Below are 20,922 nucleotides of genomic sequence, written 5' to 3'. Positions count from 1 at the left end.
ACAGGCCAGGTGAGTTTTTTTCCTTCTCCAACAAAATCCGCAGCCACTGAAAGCTGGATTGTGAAGAGGGAGCTTTGATAGGGGATGGAGGCTCCGGAGCTCTAGGAGTCCCACGGGAGAAGTTACTTTGCCGCCAGGTCGGGAGACTCCTCGTCGCTCGATGTTGGTGACGGTCGACCTGCGGCCAAGCGCAGCCTCGCTGTGAGTGTCGCCGGATGCCTGGCGAGCGATGTGGGTGGGCTCCGACCGAGCTGGAGGCCCGGTCAGCCCGAACGGCCTCGTCTTCGTCTCCCCGGACAGGAAGGCCGCAGGGACTCAGCATTGTTGTCGCTCTCATCATGATGATCTGCTTCTTCTGCGCGGACTGCCGCTCCTGCCCGCCTTTTATACCCTTCGTGCGGCTTCGTCGTCTTCTAGAGCTCTCTGTTCAAGGTCCGTCACGTTCATGCTTGGCGTCCCGAATCAATGCGTGAGTGCAGAGTGGTTCGAAATTTGTTGAGTTAGCATAAATGGTGTAGACGCGAAATGCGTACTTTCTTTTAAATGCGTACGTGCGATCTTGGGCTCCAACGCCAAGTTTTCGACTATTGTATCTGACGCCAGCACTGCGCATACCACTTCCATAATAACGAAAAACAACAGGTCTTATTAGCAAGCACCGTATAGTATACTATATGCACGCCACATATAGAACACTGCGCATACATCAGCACATATATAGGATTGGCTGGCCACACGCCATTCAGGAGAGTTTGGTAACAGTTGTAGTAGTAACAGCGGACGAAGAAGAAGGTAGCCTCGGTTCAATGCAGGGACTCTTAAGGGCAATCAAGTTTTTGCAGCAGTAGCACTAAACGTTTTCTGCGCTAATCAGTAGTGTTTATTTCGTCCCGACGCATATTCTTTAGCAGCCATGTGACGAAATTGCCGTCTCTGCGGATGACATTCTCTGGTTGGGAGTGGTGTATCCTTCGACGCGGCCAGAGAAACGTATTCGCCTGTATAGCGTCCGGGCAAGAATTTGATAGGGCAGTTAAACCGAAGAATGAGAAACGGAATAAAAAAAACACAGCTCTTTTTTAAGCTTTGCTTCCAGCTTGCACTTTTGGAAATCGCCGTACGAATTGAGGGCACAGTCTTGAATAGGCAAGACAGCGTCCCTCGACCAATACGTGGATGCTGTCTGGTACGACTTCGCTGAGACAACTTCTCGCACAGCCGTTACTAGAAACAACCGCGTTCGCCTTCCGTCTGAAGACGCGAGCGTTTACCGCAACGGACACAAGGGAGCTCTGTACACTGCAAAGCAGTATCTGCCGTCAGACATGCTTCTAGTGGTCCTAAAGTCATTATTACTTGAAAGATGTTCATTGATTCATATTTCACGCGTCCATCACAATATCGCTTTGAGTGTGCGATAGCAACACTACCAATCCGAGCGCTGCCATAATGCTTAACTTTCTTTTCGTTGCTTACTGTTCGATGGTGTGCGTACCTCGCGCACAGCACAATCCTGCGAGCAATATGGTACACATGCAAGTGGGAAAGGTATATCGCAGTCCCTCCCTGCCGTATACAGCAGAAGCTATAAGAGCGCGAGTCAACGAAAGGTATCGCAGTCCCTCCCTGCCGTATACAACAGAAGCTATAAGAGCGCGAGTCGACGAATTTCGCGGATGTAGAGTTTGTTCACAATCAAAAGCATTGATGTTAAGCAAATCGTTCTTGTTCGAGTTTTATTACGTTTCAGTGGCGGGTCAATGCAAGGCAATTCTCCTGTTCGTTGAAGCTGATTTGTAGAGGTGGCAGTTGGGCCGGATATCAGTGAAATGACTGGTATCAAGGCAAGCAGCAGTACTCTATAGAGAGTGGATGTGAGTTCTTTCAAATATATTTCCTATGGTTTAAAATAAAACGTTTCCTTAATTTATCTAGGCTGCCTTCTTCTTCGTCTACTACTACAGTTTCGAAGATACCGTGAATAAAGTGAATAAGCCATCTGTCCCCCACACGTATATGAACTGTGCCTATACATACGCAGCCAAAGATATGCTTATAAAGGCATTTCTCCTTAAATTTATTGTTATTCGGTTGATATGTGCATGCGGACACCAATCAGGTCCGTGAAAATCAGCCGTGCAATTCATTTCGTGAAGTGCTCGACCAGAACGTTTTTCAACGCAATTTTTTTTTCTTGTTTTGCTTTTTTTTTTCTTTTTTGTCGCGTCGTCAGATTTAGCCACGACAGCCGATACATCCCTAATCTCTGCTCTGGAGACTTGTCTAGTTTTTGACTATAAGCATTTTCGCAAGCGTGGAAAACGCCTCCAATAAGGCAGTCCTCGGTTATATTCAATGCGAGCAAAGGAGATGCTTCAAAAACGTTGTCTAAGGTCGATATAGTTCGAAATTCGAGCGCAGCTATTTCAGCGTTTTTGCAATATATTGAGGCAAAAAAATATGAGAGAAGCTTGTGTGCATATATGTGCAGCCTACAGAGCCCTCTTCATTCTTCTCATGAGCCAAAAGAGAATTTCTCAGAAGAAGAGAAAGGACAGTCACGAGCGAGCGCGGCGCAGATCTCGTGGCTCCTTCGGCTCGTGACTCTCTCTCTTCTCTCTCTCTCTCAACCGCGGAACGGGCGGGTTGTGCTCTACAAAGCTCGACTTGGAGATGAAATAGAAGGCGGGCTGACCGGCGACTTGCTATTGAAGCCACCTTACTTGCACCTTAAATTCTCACAGATTAAGGTGCCACTGCCTCTCTCGGAACAAAGGCTGGATCCGGCAGGAGGAGGAGGAGGAGGAGGAGGAGGAGGAGGAGGTAAACTTTATTAAAGAAGAGGTCGTAGGCGCGGGGTGGGTTGGCGTTCCCGTCCCCGCGGTGGGCTCCTCTTCTAGGCCGGACGCCAGGTGGCCGACCGACGATGTCGTTCGGCGACCTCTTCGGCTCGCTCCGTGACTCGGAGTTGAACCTCCGGGTCGGAGCTGAGCAGCGCGGCCCCCCACTGAGATTGGGTAGAGAGCTGCAGACTCTGTGATGGCTTGTCTTGATTACATGAGTATAGGATGTGTGGTGTGTCTGCCTTTTGATGTCCACAGAGAGAACAGACAGGGCTGAACTGCTCTGGGAACCATATGGAGTACATGTACGGATTAAAAAAAGTGTCTGTTTGAAGCTGGCGCCAGGTGACTTGTTGTGTTTTACTTAGAGATCGATGTGGTTCTGGGAAGATTTGTCTTTCTTTCTTGAAGTGGGTAGTAATTTCTTTGTAGGTTGTCATCCGCTCCCTAGCCGACCTGAGCTCAGGGCAGCGCACCTCCCGGTTAACTACGAATCCTCGGGCAAATTGGTGCGCTGCCTCGTTCCCAGGATGGTCCGAATGGGCAGGGACCCAGATCAATGTGATAAGGCGGGTATGGGAGATTTTTTGTAAGATTTTGATGGCTGCGGAGTGGGCCCTTCCTTTTGCAAAATTTCGAATTGCGGTTTTAGAGTCGCTAAGAATGTATTTGGCAGTGGTGGAGGTAATGGCTAAAGCTATGGCAGCCTCTTCGGCCTCCTCCGGAAATTTTGTTTTATTGATTGTCGCCGATGCGAGGGGAGAACCTCGATGATCGACAACTGCCAGGGAAAAGGCATCTCTGTCCGCATGTTCTGCCACGTCCACGTGCGCCGTGTCTTTCTGTACTGAAAATCTTTCGTGTAATTTTTGTGCTCTAGCCCTTCTTCTGTCCGTATCATATTCTGGATGCATGTTTTTAGGCAGAGGACGGACTATTAATTGCTCGTGCACGTGTCTTGGAATCGGCAAAGTGTGGGCCCGGGTCCCTTCATATTGTATTCCTGCTTTTTTTAGGATGAAACGTCCCGTTTCAGTGCTTGACAGTCGTTCGTACTGTGCGGTGAGGTGTGCTTCCACCATTTCCGCTATGGTGTTATGAATTCCTAACTTTAGTAGTGTTTCATTTGGGGTATGACGAGGGAGGTTTAGCGCAATTTTATAGGACTGCCTAATTAGTGAATCCAGGTCGTCTCTTTCTCTAACTGTGAGGGTGACGTATGGTGTAGAGTAGATAACTCTGCTAAGAACGAAGGCTTCTACTAGTTTCCTGGTCTCAGCTTCTTTAACTCCTCCACGCCTATTCGCGATTCGTCTGAGGAGGAGGGAAATTTGGTTGACGGTGTTTTTCAGTTTCTTAATTAGTGTGTCGTTTTTTTGGTTTGACTGTATGAGCATTCCCAAGATTCTTAGTGTTTCCACTTCTTGGATGGCTGCACCTTCCGCGTAGATTTTTATCGCAGGCGCTTTATTCTTTCTTTGACGCTTTGGGTGTAGAATGAGTAACTCAGATTTCTGGGGGGAACACGCGAGTCCCGCGGCTTGCGCCTCGTCTACGACTACGTCTACCGCTTGTTGTAGCGTATCTTGTATCGTGCCAGTACTCCCCTTGGTGGTCCAAAGGGTGATATCGTCCGCGTACAAAGAGTGTTCTAGGTCTGGGATTCTTGCGAGTTTGTGTGCCATTTTGATTAGGGTTATGTTGAATAAAAAGGGGGAGAGGACCGATCCTTGCGGAGTTCCTCTATCTCCTAAAGTGAAGGTGTCGGATTTGATAGTGCCAATTTGAATTTTAGCCGTCCTATCGGAGAGGAAGTCTTTGATGTAGTTAAACGTTCTTGCGCCTACATTCAGCAGTGAAAGAGATTCTAGGATTGCTTTGTGTTTAACGTTATCAAAGGCTTTGGTTAAATCTAGGGCTAGGATTGCCCTGGTACTCCTTTCTTGCTCATGAGATAGGACTTCGTTTGCTAGTCTTAGCATCGTATCCTGTGTTGATAAATGTGGTCTAAAGCCGACCATAGTGTTTGGATATAAATTCTCTTTTTGCATGTGGGACTGGAGTCTGTCTAGTATGACGTGCTCTATCAGTTTTCCTATGCAAGAAGTAAGCGAAATAGGTCTGAGGTTTTCGAGCGCGAGCTTTTTGCCAGGTTTTGGGATGAATTTAACGATGGCATGTTTCCAAGACGCTGGGAGTTTTCCCTCCCTCCAACACTCGTTCGCAAAGTCCGCGAGGGCTGTGATAGAAGCGTCGTCTAGATTTCTGAGTATCTTATTGTTAATGCCGTCCTCTCCTGGGGCGGATGTTGTACGTACCTTAAAGAGGGCTTCCGCCATTGTTATGTCAGCATCCAGGATGGAGTTAGGCTCTCCTTTATAATTGGGCAGGGACTTCCTGCCCTAAGGAGTGAATTTTTTTTTTTAGCACTGCGAAGGTTCTGCAAAAACACTAACAAATGTCTTCCAAACTGCTATTGCTGATGTGTACACGAAGTTGTCTCAGAAAAACAGCATTTAATACTTTTCACGCGTGACAAAAAAAAAAAAAAAAAAGTCACCCTGAGGTGTTCGACTATAAGAACGCTGCGACTACGGCTTTTATGCACATTTACTGTGAAATTTTATGCGATTCCGTGATTTCTCAAACGCCCTTCTTTTTTTTGTGCTCGTTAGAGCTCCACGAGGTCCAGTCGCCCTTGCCTCAAATGTGCTGGCGCTTAAAAATATATAAACTTGACAACCAGCATAAGCGTCAAAGGCGTGACAGAAGTCGCATAGTAATCAACCATGGAAGACGGCTTTCGTTCCACACTTCATACTACATTGCAGTGTGCACTTTTAAGTAACGGGAAAAGAAAAATAGAATATCTGCCCTTTTGCTTAACACGCGCTATATCAATTCATCGCAACCGAGCCGCACCTGAATACCACGTTCTTCTTGGTTATGCTTTCTAGTATACAGCCGCAAAATATTTCTAGAGAAGCTAATGACTGATAGTATAACTTAAAAGCTTTTGTGTTGCATCGCAGGGCGTTGTAGCCTAAGCCCTTTAATGCGATGCCCTTAGCAATAGCCTGTCTTGACCGCTGAAAAAGGGACACTGCGATCGCCAGCTCTCGTCGGCTGCCAGTGTGCTTGAAAATGAACCCGCGACAACCTGATGGGGCTGGAACAGGTAGGTCACCGCCGCATGCGGCGGGGGCTAGCCTGTCACCGAATTTTTATATGTTGTAGGCCGTCATTGCACCCGCCACCATTTTGGTGGTGGACGACGGCTGTTGTTGCGGCGCGCGTCTTTCTCTCCCTCTTCCTTTGCTTCTCTATTTTCTCTTCTGTCTGCACGAGGCAGCGGAGGTGGCTCAGCTACAGAGCCAGTAGCAGGCCCGTGCATTTTTTTTTTCCTTCTTCCTACAGCCACATCGCTAGCGTCTGGATGATAAACATTCTAACATGAGAAGCGGCAAATGCAGCCTTATAATTTTTGAAAAGACAGCGTTACGACTTTTCGTTCCTGTTGTTTTTGAGTACACATTTTGGTTAAGCCTGCAACGAACGGCCTCTGAAATGAAACCTGCAATGAAGTCTGTTCATGGTGTGGAAATAGCCGGGTATGCGTTACTCTCCTCTGCGCCTCGCATGATTTTTTGTCCTCTTTTATTTATTTATTTTTTGAATTTTTTTCTGTGTGCAGTGAAAAGGACACGTGTTATGGCGGCCATGGCTGGCTGCTGCATCAACAGCAGGCAGTTAATTGCAGACGGAAGAAACATCGGATGTGACGCCAAACGTGGGCTTCCTCTTTTCATGTAACTGACGAATTGTGCTGATCTCTTTGCCCGAACCGGTTCATGAATACTGCCCCTCTTCCTTTTCCTTTTCAAGCTTTATTCACCTGTCCTTAACGATGCTACGCAGCTCTGCTCTGGGCATGGGGCTTTCATTTGTTCGTCCCTGCGGGGCGGAAAGTAGCTCTCCGAATGAACAGCAAAACGTCCTGTCGTTGAGCGCGCGAGGTCACAGTCGTACAGGCTAAATAAATCAATATTGAAGGAAACATCTCATTATTGAACAATCGGTGGTCCGTGGATAACCTTCAAAAACCAGGGACTGATTTTTCTCTCACGTTTTCCTGCAGATGTATCATTCCGTCCTGTGTTTCGGGTTCGATGCAAAAAAAAAAAAAAAAAAGAAAAAAAGAAAAAGAAAATAAATTCGGGTGCCGAGTGAAAGCTCCGCGTTTCCTTTCAAATTGCACCTTGCCTGTGTGATTACATTTAGATTTATTCGCCTTAAGCCTGCTCTATCGGACATATAGGGCGTGTAGGTATTTTTCCCTGCTGAGTAACTGAAAGTAAATATCATTACTGTATATTTGTACAGCATTAACGTGCGGCTCTGTTAGGCATCGATTATTTAAAATCAATAAGCAATAAAATTAAAATCAAATGCAGGCACACTTCTGCATGTGTGACTGGAGGCAATGTAGTGAAATTTCTTAAATTCGGATTCGCTTCATCAGAAATTGGTTTGGTTTGGTTTGGTTTGTGGGGTTTAACGTCCCAAAGCGAGTCAGGCTGTGAGAGACGCCGTAGTGATTGAAGGACTCCGAAACATTCGACCACCTGGGGTTCTTTACCGTGGACAGACACCGCACAGCACACGGGCGCCTTGCTTCTTGCCTCCACAGACAGGCGGCCTCCGAGGCCGGAATTCGACCCCGAATCGTTAAGAACAGTAGCCGAGCTCCGTAAATACTGCACCAGCCCGGCGGCGCGCTTCATCAGGAATGAACAAAGGAATTGGAAGTAGAACATCTGGTTTAATCTAAGTGACCTCGTGTACATAAAGCTTATTAGAAAGGATCCCGTTAGCTTGAACTCTTCATTTCTACGAACATATTTTCGTTCAGCTTCCAGTCTGCATTATCGAAAGCCCAATGAGCTGTCTAACTAGCCTAACTCCAGCTTCTGGTCAATTCGAACTGCGTATTAAATGCCTGGCTTAGTTACAACTCGGTGCCATTTTAACATTTTCTATTCCTTCTTTAAGCCCCTGAAATACCAATTGCGGTAATATTTATTGCAAGAAATCCATAGAGGTGGTCCTTATGAGTATTTTAGTCAAATTTGAAAGCTTTGAGTGGAGCGCATTATTTAAAAATAATTTTAAAAAAGTGCTCCTGGCGACCGCTCGCGACTAACCTTCCATGTGACGTCACAAGGGGCTCGCCCGATCATTGGACGCTCTCCAGTTACGCGGGTAGGACGAGGCGAGATAGGGCGCCGTCGCGACTTATTTATTCGTTTGTTGTTTTTTTTTTTCTTTTTTTTTTTGTTTTTGCCCGCCAGCATGGGCTGAGTTGAGCGGGGAGAGGAGGAGCATCATTTTTGATCGCCCATTTATTCAGTGCTAATGAAGAAGGCGCAAAACATTAAGCGTTGCGGTGACGGTTGATGGGATACATATACCCAGTGTGCGTTTTCTAGTTTTCGTAAATAGCTTTTCATGGGCCCTTTATTAATTTCTAGGTAGCCGACTATATATGGAAACACTAGACGTGCTATCGCGCCTATAGCAGTAATGGCAGAGCTTTGAAGTGTTTGTACAGAAAACGCCGTCTCAATACAGCGGTCTCTAGGAGTACTCGATGCCACAAAGAACACCGCAACGGATGACCCCTTCAATCCATTCGACGGATCCGTCTCCTATGCGCGCATTTTGGTTTTCGAGAGCAGTCAGCATGCTTATCTTCCGAGGCAAGGGCAGCGTACGAGCCTCGCAGAAGCCTTGCGAGGCACTTCTCAAAGTTACACAACCGGCGACTGTAGCATATCGTACTCACATATAGGGCGTACTTGAATTGGCGGCGCATACAGAGCATATGGCCGATAACGCTTGTACACAATAGCGTGGGTTGAACTGAGTGTGACATCTTCGAAGGGCGCTCTAAGCGGAGTTCGGTTTGGCGTTTTAAAGAAATGCAGTGAGGACAAACGGAAGCTGACCTGTCTCGACAGGCTGTTCATATAAACACAAAGAGACGAAACGTCCCTTCGGCTTCGCTCCCGTTCAGGCGACAAAGATGAGTCACTTTTTGAGAAGCTACCCCGGACCCCAGGCTGGTACGTCGTGAACGACATTGCTACCACATAGTGCTATCACACAAGTCGCTCGCCAGACACAGGAGCCTCAGCGTATATATCAATTAGCATACGTTAAAGGAAAAGATGCAGGCTCGTTTCATTGACGAATTAATCAACGAAAACAACCTATACACATGTTCACACATTTTCCTTTCTTTTTTATGCCAAATTGCTCGGAACAGTGGTTGAATGCCGTTAAGCCCAAGGTCGCGGGCTTGAATCCCGGTGGCGACGTCGTTTTGTACTGTCTGATGACAGCGCCAGTGAGAAAACCCCATATGGTTACGACGCCCGTCCTAGCCTGCGTGCATGAAGCTTCTGAACACTGTAAACAAAATCGCACCCTTAAAGGTGTATTTCCATGTCTAGTTCACACCCTCCAGAAAGCTCCAGAATGGGGTGCGTAAAGGTATCTACGCACGCATTTATCAACTTGTGCAGTGCTACTTGCGACACCCATTAAAAGGGTGCATCAGTACTTGAATGCACCCTTTCTGGAGGGCGTGAGTTACAGACATGGGAAACGGTGCAATTTTGTTTACAAAGAACGCTCAACGTCTTGTGACTGTCTAAAGCTAATCTATGTAAGGTATGAAGCGGTCAGGCGTTCGTTGTGAGCTATATTTTAGGACGGAACGCTCGAGCGACTCAAGAAGATTTTGCTTCATACAGACGTGCCCGTCTTGTCAGCCGCTGAGACCTTCAAAGAAAATGGCGAGAGTGGGCGGAAGAGCATAGAAAGAGCTTAGGGGAGAGGTGTCGACGCAGCAAACGCGCAGCTGCTCCCGCTACGTGGGAGAGTCAAAACAAAAAACTACTCGCGCTCTCTCCAGCGAATGTGAGTGCAGCACTCTATAGGCCACGTGTGTTGAGAGTTCCAGAGTGTACGTACTATGCGGACGCGTGCACGGCCACGGTGACAGCGTGTGCCAGACGTGCGCACTGCGACGTGGATTGCAGCATGTGTCGGTTTTTTTCTCTTTTTTTTTTTTAGGGGGGGGGGGATAGAGAGAAGAACGGCACTTTTTGTTCTTACTTTCATGCAGACACCGGATGCCATGGGACTGTGCACTATATCTCTGCTTTTTCTACGTTACTGTTTGTGATACAAAATGTGCGTGAAATATAAGCGTTCTCTTTTTTTTTCCTTTTTTTTTTATGCGGGAACATAGAAGCACACCCAGTGAGGAGTCTCGCTCTGCGATCCGCATTTGACGGCGCGCTGGAAGGCTCTGCAGATGCGGATATCCACGGTCCTTCTGTTAGTGATGACCAATATCAATGTAAATTCAACTAAATTCAAAATTATACTCTTCTGGAAGATTAGTAGCAACCCACGCGAATGAAGTGGGAGAGAGACGACATTTCAAGCACGATGACGCGTGGATATCGCATCGGCCATAAAAGAGCGTGTCCCATGTGCTTGGCCCGACACGCGGCATATGCCGTTCTGACGTCAGCTTCACGTCAGTTAGTCGTTTGACCACGTATACTACAACGTGGAAGCAATTTTAATAGCAGCCTTCTCAATACGGTGGAATGTAACGATGATAATTATCTTGAAAGTGGTCATAATTTTTCGGTGGTGGTGGCAGATATTCACACTGCATTATAACTGTATACAAAAACTATTGCTTGCGAATGAACCTTTTGCAGCCAACTATAGCTATTGGCCGTACAGCACCTATATATACTTACGGTGCTTGACGTCAACTATCGGCAGAGCCTCTTAAGCTGATCATCCGACCGGAAAAGATGGCTTGCAGTAATGTGCTACACCAATGTATTACTGTACTACTACTTAGGCATGAATCGATCAGCGTACCGACATGTTTGGAACCACTTCAGCCTGCAACTCTGGCGTTAACTACCGCCAATACCCAGCAGCGCCTTTCGAATGACACAGCTCAACTCATCCGACCGGCCTTCGACTGGCAAATGTGACATATTAGTACCGCATAAGATTTGCTTTCTTTTTTGCTTTGTTTTGCTAAACTGGCACCATTAACTGCAGAATCTGATCGAGACGAGTGAGTGGTTCTCCAAACACGTGGCGTGCCAGATCTCGCATCGACGCTGGCAACGCGCGGCAAGTTTTGAGAGCACTGTCATCAGTTACGTCCAACAGGCAGAGATAGCGGTGAGCCATACTGGGTGACCAATATTGGTGCCATGACCAGCGGTACTGGTCGATTACCATTGCGAACGCTGCTCAGCCGTATGCGAAACTTGGCTGAGTGACATTATTTTTCATTGTTTGCTACCGCCCACAGAAATACAGCGCAAAAACTTGTCTTTTTAGGCTTGAAGACGCTCATTGTTTCAGAAATATTTCAATGTGTTTAAAATGGTATTCAAGCTTTCTTCTTCTTTCCCCATGTCTGTCACTAACACTTTGGATGACGTAAAGATAACACGTGTTTATGAGGACGTGCTTATTTTGACAGAGATAGCATCCGAAATCAAATAGATGTACTTCCGAAAAAAAGAAGAAAAAAAGGGAGGGAACAAAAGGCGGAGTGTACTCCATAAGTCAGCATTCAGTTCCACTTCTCTAGAACGGATTAAACGAGCGCGGTCCCTCCTGTTCAACGAATATTTTTTTTTCTTCCTTTTGAGACCGATGCGATGTCACCAACAATAAAGAGCGCGTATTCTAGCGCGTGGTGGCTAGTGACGTGCGAACGTAGGGACCTTTTAAAAGACTTTTCCGGCATGTGCGCAACGACGCGGGCAGCATATGAACAATTGTTCTACTTTCCGTTTCACTTCCACGAACTGCTTCCTATACTTGCAGTTTCCCTATAAGGCTGTGTGTTTTCGCCTCGCAGTCTGCACCGTAAACATTTAGCAGAGCTCATTAGACCTAATTACCAGCGGTTTGCAACGATAATGTCATAACGACATCTGCCGCCCTCTTTTGAAGCTGTAATACATATATTGTAATTGGGTTCAGCGTTGTTTAAAAGAACGGAAGGAAAACAAGTTCAGCTTTCTTGGACATTAATTTTTACTTTGAAGCAACTGTAGAATATTGTAAGATAATGTTGTGGATATATATTAATTTTCTTCTGCTTTCATCGAGTAGCTATGACTTAAAAAAATTCCGGTGGAGACTTCAGCCTGCGTATACGTGCGGAAATGCGAAAGCATTTCTCTCCTAAGCATGCAGTGCCGCCACCACTGTTACTACGGCAACGCCTGTATCTATGGCTATGACTAACCATAGTTATAGTAATAGCTATTTATAGTCATGGATAGTCATAGTCAGTCATAGTAAGTCATTGCTAGTCATGGTCATAGCGTAGTCATAACCAAGGTCATGCATGCATGGTTAGTTATAGTCATGTCATGGTTAGTCATGGTCACATACATGGTTTTAACTATGACTAATGAAATCTTAATTATGATTGATTATCAGTGATTGATTTCATTATTATTGATATCTGGGTGATTAACAGATGCGAAGGGCGTTTTCTGGTCCCACTTCCTGCTTACACGAGCATGAGGCAATAACTCCGTTCGCATTAAAACCAACGGGGAACGCTCTCGATGATAGCGAAGCCATTAATGCCAAACAAACAACTACAAACTTTCCAAGGGGATATAATTTTACAATATGCGAGAAAAAAAAAATTGCATTCACGAACAATCCTCCCATTGAATATGCCAGAACTTCAGGGAATTTTTTTCTATTTTGGCATGCATTGCCGCGAAGCAGAGCCAGCGCTAATATATATCGTACCTGCGTTCAGTCATGCTGAAAACTCCCCAGACCACACGGCTGGCTGCACGTGCATGGTGGAACGAGAAAGTGTAATCTCTCGGACGATGAAATTTCCGCGCCCTTCTACATTTATACAACTAACAAAATAAATATTTACGACGCTGGGGTTATCGATGAAAATATTTCCTTTAAATTTCTTCTAAAGTAGACATCTGGGCACGCCATTATAGTTTTCCGTAAGTAATGTGGGAATTGTACCACGAAGTGTCTCGTTTGCGCAACAATCTATAGTTATTTTCATCTATCTTCCTCCCCTTCTTGTGCAACGAAAAAAAAGTTAATCGTGTTGTCACACTTGTTCTTCGGGAAGCACTTACACGTTTTAGGGCAGTTTTGATGGTTCATTCTGCAATCCAGCAACGGTACGGGCATGCCAACCAGGTTCGGGCATGAGAGCAAGGGTCAGGCATGTGACCAGGAGTTCGTGGGCGGTCATGCCACCAAAGGACGCCCATGTCACCAGAATCGGGTGCCCGGGCATGCCGACTAAGGCCGGATTTACACCATATTCGGGATCTTTCCACAGTTTCTTATATTCTTCAAAATTTGCATAAGCTAAGTGATTCTGCAGGACGATAATATCCAGTTACTAGCAACCTGTTAACAGAAATTACATTCAATATATAGGTAGATCTCCCCCCTGCATTTTCTATTGGTTTCAATAACTTTTATTGATAGAACGCGATCTGAAGATCGCATGTACATTTGTCGTGCTTAATGAATGAATGAATGAATGAATGAATGAATGAATGAATGAATGAATGAATGAATGAATGAATGAATGAATGAATGAATGAATGAAACTTTATCTGCCATTAGTGTGACCGGAATAGGAGTTTACGGGCGCTCTTAGAAATTAATTGTTCGGTACTCAGCAGGTCAATCGCTGTTTAGGCTAACTATTCGAACTATTCGATGCTCGTTGAGATAGTACGACTGCTGCACCACAATTAAACCTTATGCCGCAATTAGAAATTACATAGCGGAATGCTTTTAATCGTGCAACAGGCTAGAATAATTCGTTTGATTAAAGAATAAGGTCTAAATGTCTTTTTTTTTTTCTTATGAATAAAAATAGTTACAGTTCAGCAATGCATTTATTTTGATTAGATTTGGATTCCTAGGGTTTACCGTACGTCCCAAAGAATCTTAGGATATGAGGAACATCGTAGTGGAGGACTCCGGAACTTCTGACCACCTGAGGCTTCTTAACGTGAGCTGACATTGCATAGTACAAGGGAGCCTTGATTTTCGCCTCCACCGAAAAAAGCCAACGCGGCTGGAATTTCATCCCGCAGTTCACGAACTTTCTTAATATTTTTCGCAATGAAATTATTGACAAAAACTTTTTAAATGATGCTCAAATGCTATTCAAGACCGTACGAGCGGTTTTGCTATATAATCATCAAAATCAGTGATACGGTGCGACCGAACAAGCATTCGCCGCTTCAGCGACTCCAACACGCGTTTTTCCAACCTCAACACGCCGGCGCTAGGCCTAACTGGATGGTGCAACGCGGAGATGTGTTGCGGCAGCCGGGAAAGCTTTGAATGCCCGCCGCCGCTACCGGAACACGCGTGGGTCTCTCGCTCGATAGTGGCGAGGGAGAGGGAAGCCAACACGGAGAGGAGCAAATAACGGCGGACGCCGCTCCTTCCCACTCACTCCTCCTATTTTTTTTTTATTTTATTTTTTCCCTGCTTGTTCGTCGTAGCCGGCGTAGGAAGTGGATGGTTGCACCATAAAGACCGTACCTAGCGCTGGGTGAATTCGTCTGCTTCTGCTACATACTGCTACGTTCTTTAATCCTCTTGCACACCTTGCGCGGCCGTATAAAGTCTTAAATGTAACTCAAAATGTGCATACTTTTGTTGCGAAAATAAACTGCGTTAGGGCACTTTAAGCCGAGTGGAATAAGTCTAACGTGATCAAGTTCAAATCGTGTCAGACAATACTGCTTCTATCTATACGTGGTCAGGTTCAAATCGTGTCAGACAATACTGCTTCTGTCTCTGTGTTCCGCCTCTTTAGTCAGAAGTAATTTCGTGTTCAGTGCGCTAACGCTAACTACCATCATTGCATCGCAGATTTTGTGACGAATCCTGATCAAATAATAGTCAACCGAGCCTTACTATACGGTGTTGCAATGGTGAATATTGATCAAATTAGACTTCGCTGAAAGTATTCCTTCGAGGTTTTACAACCTCTATCGTGATCAAATCGTAATCATAAAATAAATCTTATTGCACTGCATTCTAACCTTTAATCACTTCAGATGGGCATCAGTGGAACTGTGCCGGTGATTACAAATCAGAGTTGGCCGGCTTCCATTTCAGTCAAAGGTTTATATAAGCTTCAAAAAGGTGCCGCCTTTTTGAGAATGCATAGGAGATGAAACGCAGTTTCAGGCTTCGTTCTACTTAATGGTGTTCAATTACCAATATGCTTATCCAACACTCAGTCGGGACACTTATCGATCGACCGGTCCTTTTCCTTTGGAAACTATGATGGGATTGCTTCTTGAGGCGAGCGCAAGTTTTATCGACCTATACGCGGAACCTGAATTAATGATTCCCCAACTCCTATGCGTCTGCGCTGCAGTTTCCGGATGTTCATGGCACTTTTGCTAATAAACTTGGATGCCAGTGTTATTTAATTTCCCTTCATTTCTGTTTATTTTGCGTCTAATTTCGCGTCGTCTGCCATTTCTGGCGGCTAATTCGTGCCTATATTTTGGCATATATAGGCACCCATGCGAGTGCACTCCCTAAAGTGTTTTCTTGTTATCTGCGAGTAATTTACAGCAACAAAATGAATTGAGTGGAGTAGTATTAAGCGCATCAAATCTCTATTTCGTAGCGCTCATCTCCTACCAATGCTTCGTTACCTTAAACGCTTCCTCAGAGAAAAGGTGCATGTCAGCACCTTGCTTTTCCCGGCCTTTACAAGATTTGACTATAGGGGGTATTCACTGGCGCGCTGTGCGTGGTGCATTGTGGGTAACTGAGGCGCAGTCAGCCATTTTTGTGTCCACCGAACGAACAGGGCAAACGTACGCATAAATTACCGCCATGCGGTTCCATGAGTGGTGGCACCCGCAGCTATGGTTTATTAAGCTATCGTAAACAGTAGTAGCCGTGCACAGTGCAAGCAACGGAAGCTGAAGAGCTGCGCGAACGACCTCGGCATTTTAAGGTTCCGAAAGTACAGATGAACGACTCCGCCCGAACGAGTGAACTCGCCGAGATGCGACATGACGTATGGCTGGCACGGCTCAACCGCGCAAATAGTATCACGAAAAATGCGAAATATATGTCGAAAATCGGCTGGGCTGGAACCTTTCGCATGTTCCCTGGCAGCGAGCTGTTGCAACCAACATTACTAGAACAAACTCTTTGGTTGCAACGATCCGGGGATGACTGCTCTTCCCACACTCGCAAGCCATATTCCAGGAAAAAGAGCAGCACACCAACATGACAACATACATCCCTGTGTCCAGCCAGGCGCATGCAGTGCGCCGCCAACACCTCCTTGTCGTGTTTTGCGACAATCCGAGCCTTCGGAGGACTCGACCAACACTGTGTTTGGCGTACCCGACTCATTTGACCAGAAGTCGGACGGTCGCATCGTCTGTGTCGTCTGCGAAGCAATTTTCGCTGAAGGAACGTAGGCGGGCAGAGTTGTTTTGCGGAAGGTTTAAAGAACTTTATAAAGTTATTTAAGAATAACAACAAGCGAAACTTAGTTTGCAATACATAGCACGGTATTTGAAGAGTTTTGCTGCAAAAACATTATTTTGAGTCTGCAACGAACCGAGGTGGCACCACATCGCTGTGGCAGCGGTTTCGTTTGCTTCGTTACCGCCACAGACGATGCAAACATCCGACTTCTTCTGATCGAATGAGGCAAGTACAACGAACAAGTTGCGTATAAAAATACTGACTACAAAATGCTATTTCTGTGCTAAATTTGAACTAGAAGGAGTCAGCGGTTTAGCTGGGATAAACATTGTACGGTACGCATGCAATTGCGCAAAGCGCGAGTTCGTCTGCTTAAACCGCGGCTCTTTAACCAGCCGCTTGTAACGTAGTTTTGTTCTTCGAGTGGTGTGTAGCCTTTCAGTTGGTTTCTTGCGACGAATCTCATCCGTATAGCTCAAGGAACTCATGAATGTCTACATATTTATGCGCGGCCGTCGGTCGACGCTTACCGTGCAGTTGCGCACATCGACTGCAAACGGGTCGGTGCCGAAGTTATTTATTTATTTTTTTTTGTACACGTCGCTGTCCGCATCGCGCAGACTACAGATAATTTGAACTGTCACTCATGATGCCGAGTGAGTTTTGATTACAGTGGTGCTGGCATTAGGTAGAGTGGCACAGCAAACGGATGCACACCAGCTAACTTAAGCCGCCGACTATAGTCAGAACAGGACGCAAAGATGGCGTCTGCTGCATACTGACGACAGCTGTGACGTCACGTGAATACCCCCTATATTCAAGAACATGGTTTTAATGTGTGCGTACGTGCAACTATCACTCACGTGAGACGTAACGCTTTGTAGGTAAGTGTAATTAAGTACAATCATCATCTCTGCGAATGGCTTTTTTTTTCTTCATGTTCTCCCTTTTGTCACCCAGCTACGAAGCGGTGTTAGTTCGTGCTTGAATGAAATAAATGTATATAATGAGAATGACGACCAACGTTTGAAACAATTTATTAACTCTTCGACTATATAACAGCTCTTCCTTCATTTTTAAAACTGCGCGATTAAAACAAGGACCGAGCGAGAAACACAGGAACACACAACTTCGCCAGAATGTTGCCATCCGGGGCATTCTGATCTGATGAAGGCTGTTCCACAGCCGAAACGTCAACAAATTGTTTCAAAAGATTGTCTTCATTTCCATATATATATATTGTCACGATATTGGCGACTAGGGCTAGGCTATCAGAGCCGGTGCAGGTGGAATTATAAGGTCCAAGCTTTAGGTACGTCCGTCTAGTCCGGAGCCGATTCACTTCGTCCTTTTTCTCCGAGCGCCACTTCAACGTCTTTCGCTGCGAGCGCCCCCTGGCATATATATATATATATATATATATATATATATATATATATATATATATATATATATATATATATATATATATATATATACATATATATATATATATATATATATATATATATATATATATATATATATGTGTGTGTGTGTGTGTGTGTGTGAAGGAAAGAAGCCAACAGTCGGTGAGGCAAAGGAAAGCATTGGGGACTGTACTTTGTCTTTTTTTTAATGTTTACTTCGATTATCACATAAATTAGTAATGTAATCTGTTTAGGGAAAGAGAATTAAACTCAAAGTAGAAGAAAAACAACGTGCCGATGGTGGGAACCGAACCCACGACCTCCGAATATCGCGTCCGGTGCTCTTCTAACTGAGCTACATCGGCCGCTGTCCCCACTGCTACTTTCTTGGGTATTAATGTTGTCTATATACGAACCTTGAGAGTGTTCACCAGCAAGGAATAGTAATTCCTTACAGACGCCCGTCTGCAAGGAATATAACGTCTGTACGTGCGTCTGCAAGGAATTACTATTACTGTATTCGTTTTTATGCTTCATTGCTTAAATTGCTTAATTAACTTTTATTTCTTTAAACAGCGGCTGATGACAAGAGCTGCTTTCATGACAAAACTTATGTCACTGTCATAGTCATAGTACAACTTCGAGTGTATGCCAGAATGCCAACTTCGAAAACGTTTCCTGGCGGCAGCTACCTTACAACTTTTCACTCCTAACCTCAGGCGGCTCACTTGCGGCAAAAAAAAAAAGAAAAAAAAAAGAAGAAGACAGAGAAAGGTTGCGCAACTTCAAACGCAAGGAAACACTGCTGCGGTTGAATCGACACGCGGGTTTCGAGGGAAAGCCTGCCTCGAAGGCTTCCATAAACGCTCCCCGACTGTAAGTTGACCAAAGAAACAGAAGAAAATAAAACAAAACATCGCCTGCAGTGACCCATTACGGCAGGACGTGACTGGAATGCCGCTCCAGATAAGACGACCTCCCGAGAGCTTTCGCTCAATTCCTGGACACTGGAACATGTGGGGGCAGCTTGCGTGATGAAAGAGAATATCAGAGGAAATTTTAGATTAAAGAGGCGAGGGCGGGCTTCGCGGCTTCGAAAGTTGGTTCGGATCTTGAGGACCGAAAGAGTGAATGACAGCTCTGGACTGCTCCTTGAGCTCTTCCCGGGAGATATAAACTATTGCCAACGATGGCATGAGCCAAACGTCCTGATGTGGACAATTAGTCCTGATTTTCGCGCAAAAGAAAATAGAACCAGGGGAAGAAAATAGTTTTATAATAAAAAAAAAAAACTACCTGTTCTGTGAAAAAAAAGCATTATTTAGCTCAACCTTCTCGTTTCATATTAAAACGTTTCGCTGTGTCAGATTCGCTGCTGCTGGCGAAGAAAATAAAGACCACTCATATAACTATACAACTCATATATGTAACCCACTACCGAATTTGTTCTTGCGAAGCTGCCTTTCCCACGTGAGATAAGTTTATATGGTTCTTGTAAGCGTCCATCATAAAAAAAAAAAAGGAAACTTTTCGGCAACGCTTCACTCTGTTTCACTGGTCTCATTAACAAAGAGAAAAAGTAAAAAAAAATTGCCCCTCCACCTTTGCGTCAGTATACATTCCCTCGGCGTTAGAAAGTGCTATCTTCAACCCATTGAAACTGTTGTATTATCATCGCAAAAAAAAAAGAAGAAAAAAAAAATCGCCGGGAGAGGGAGAAGTTTTCGCTGTGGCTAGCGGTGCGACTGCAGAGTGGTGCAGAGAAGTCAGCTTCACCGGCGCCTTCAGAATCGGCATTGGCGAACGTAGCGTGGTTCGGTGGCTAACAGTTAATCGAGCCGTTTTCTGAACGATTGCGAACCTTACTGGAAAGTGTGGACGCATACTACGATACAACGGGGGGAGTAGGCATGGTAAATTTTGTACTCACTTTGTGATCATGCATCCCAGCTCGGCGTAGCAGTAGGCTCCGATCATGGAGAAGACCCCGCACGCCACCCAGACCACGAGGGAAGCTCCAACGCTGCCCGTGTTAGCCAGCACTCCTCTGGGCGACACGAAGATTCCCGATCCGATGATACTTCCGACAATCACAGTGATCCCGTTGAGCAGACTCATCTTGGGCTTCAAGCAGACGACATCGTTGTCACCTCCAGCCTTGGCTGCTTCGGCTGCGGAGGCGTTCCTGGGCTCGGTCTGCGGCACCTCCGAGTACTGCGTCCCCTCGGCCATGTTTTCCACGAAATGGGGATTGTTCCCGAAATTGTCCTTTTCCTCTCCTCTCCTGTATGAACTAGACTGCGGCTAGCGATTCGTAGCAGACGTACTTCGACGTTTCTATCGTCTGCACCGGTGGATGAAAGCGTCGTCTGCTGCTGCCTCGAGTCAGGCCGGCGTGTTCTCGGCCTGTGTACCCCGCCGCCGCTTGGGCCCCCGAGTTCTTACCCGCTCCGCGACTACGCCACGAATGCGGCGGTTGGGCTCTGCGCGAAGCCGGTCGGCGAAGCGCGCGGCGCGGCTTCCATCCTCCTCCTCCACTAAGCTTTCCGTTACGCAAGGAGGAAAGAGGAGAAAGAGAATGAGTGCTTCCCATTTTATGGCTCTCTCTCTCTCTCTCCAGCATTTTCCGGCAGGCCATCTGTCGCAGAGAGAGAGAGGAGAAAGCAGAGGAAAATAGCGAGGAGGATCAAAGCTTATGGATAGAGCACGGCACCAACATTGGGTATAGCGGGAAAGCCGGCCTCCTAGCGGAACCTCCGGAACTCGCTGCATTAAAGTGTATTCAAGTTACAACCAAAAATGCAAAATACATATTGAATTTGAGACTGTGGCGTCATCTCTGAATCAAAATTCGAACTCTAAAAAAAAAAAAAATAGTCTAATAGGCAGCGTCAACGAATCGCGCCTACTGTGGCGAATTAAACAAGAGTTTGGCCTGTAGCTATACATTTTTTTAGTGTTCAGAAGACGGAGCTGATGCATAAGCTAGATAGCTCTCGGTAGCTTTGTTTGTCTTCCCATTATTACTTTTGCAGTAGCTAGCTCTATGGCAGTAG

At 45.8% G+C, this 20,922-nt stretch overlaps 1 protein-coding gene across 1 annotated transcript in view; it reads right to left on the bottom strand.

Moving 5' to 3' along the window:
- The window catches only part of LOC146173032 (large neutral amino acids transporter small subunit 2), a 141,475-nt gene extending 121,094 nt beyond the window's left edge, over positions 1-20,381 (bottom strand). Inside the window, exon 1 of the mRNA XM_084584836.1 lies at positions 19,797-20,381. Within this exon, the coding sequence (XP_084440962.1) occupies positions 19,797-20,098 (302 nt within the window). The 5' untranslated portion in view covers positions 20,099-20,381. The remainder of the gene's footprint in view (positions 1-19,796) is intronic.
- Between the last annotated feature and the right edge of the window lie 541 nt (positions 20,382-20,922).

This window comes from Amblyomma maculatum, chromosome 11 (assembly GCF_055883805.1).
Source record: "Amblyomma maculatum isolate TAMU_Amacu chromosome 11, ASM5588380v1, whole genome shotgun sequence".
Taxonomy (NCBI): domain Eukaryota; kingdom Metazoa; phylum Arthropoda; class Arachnida; order Ixodida; family Ixodidae; genus Amblyomma; species Amblyomma maculatum.
Note: the sequence above shows the minus strand (reverse complement) of the source record. Positions and strands in the feature narration are given on the sequence as shown.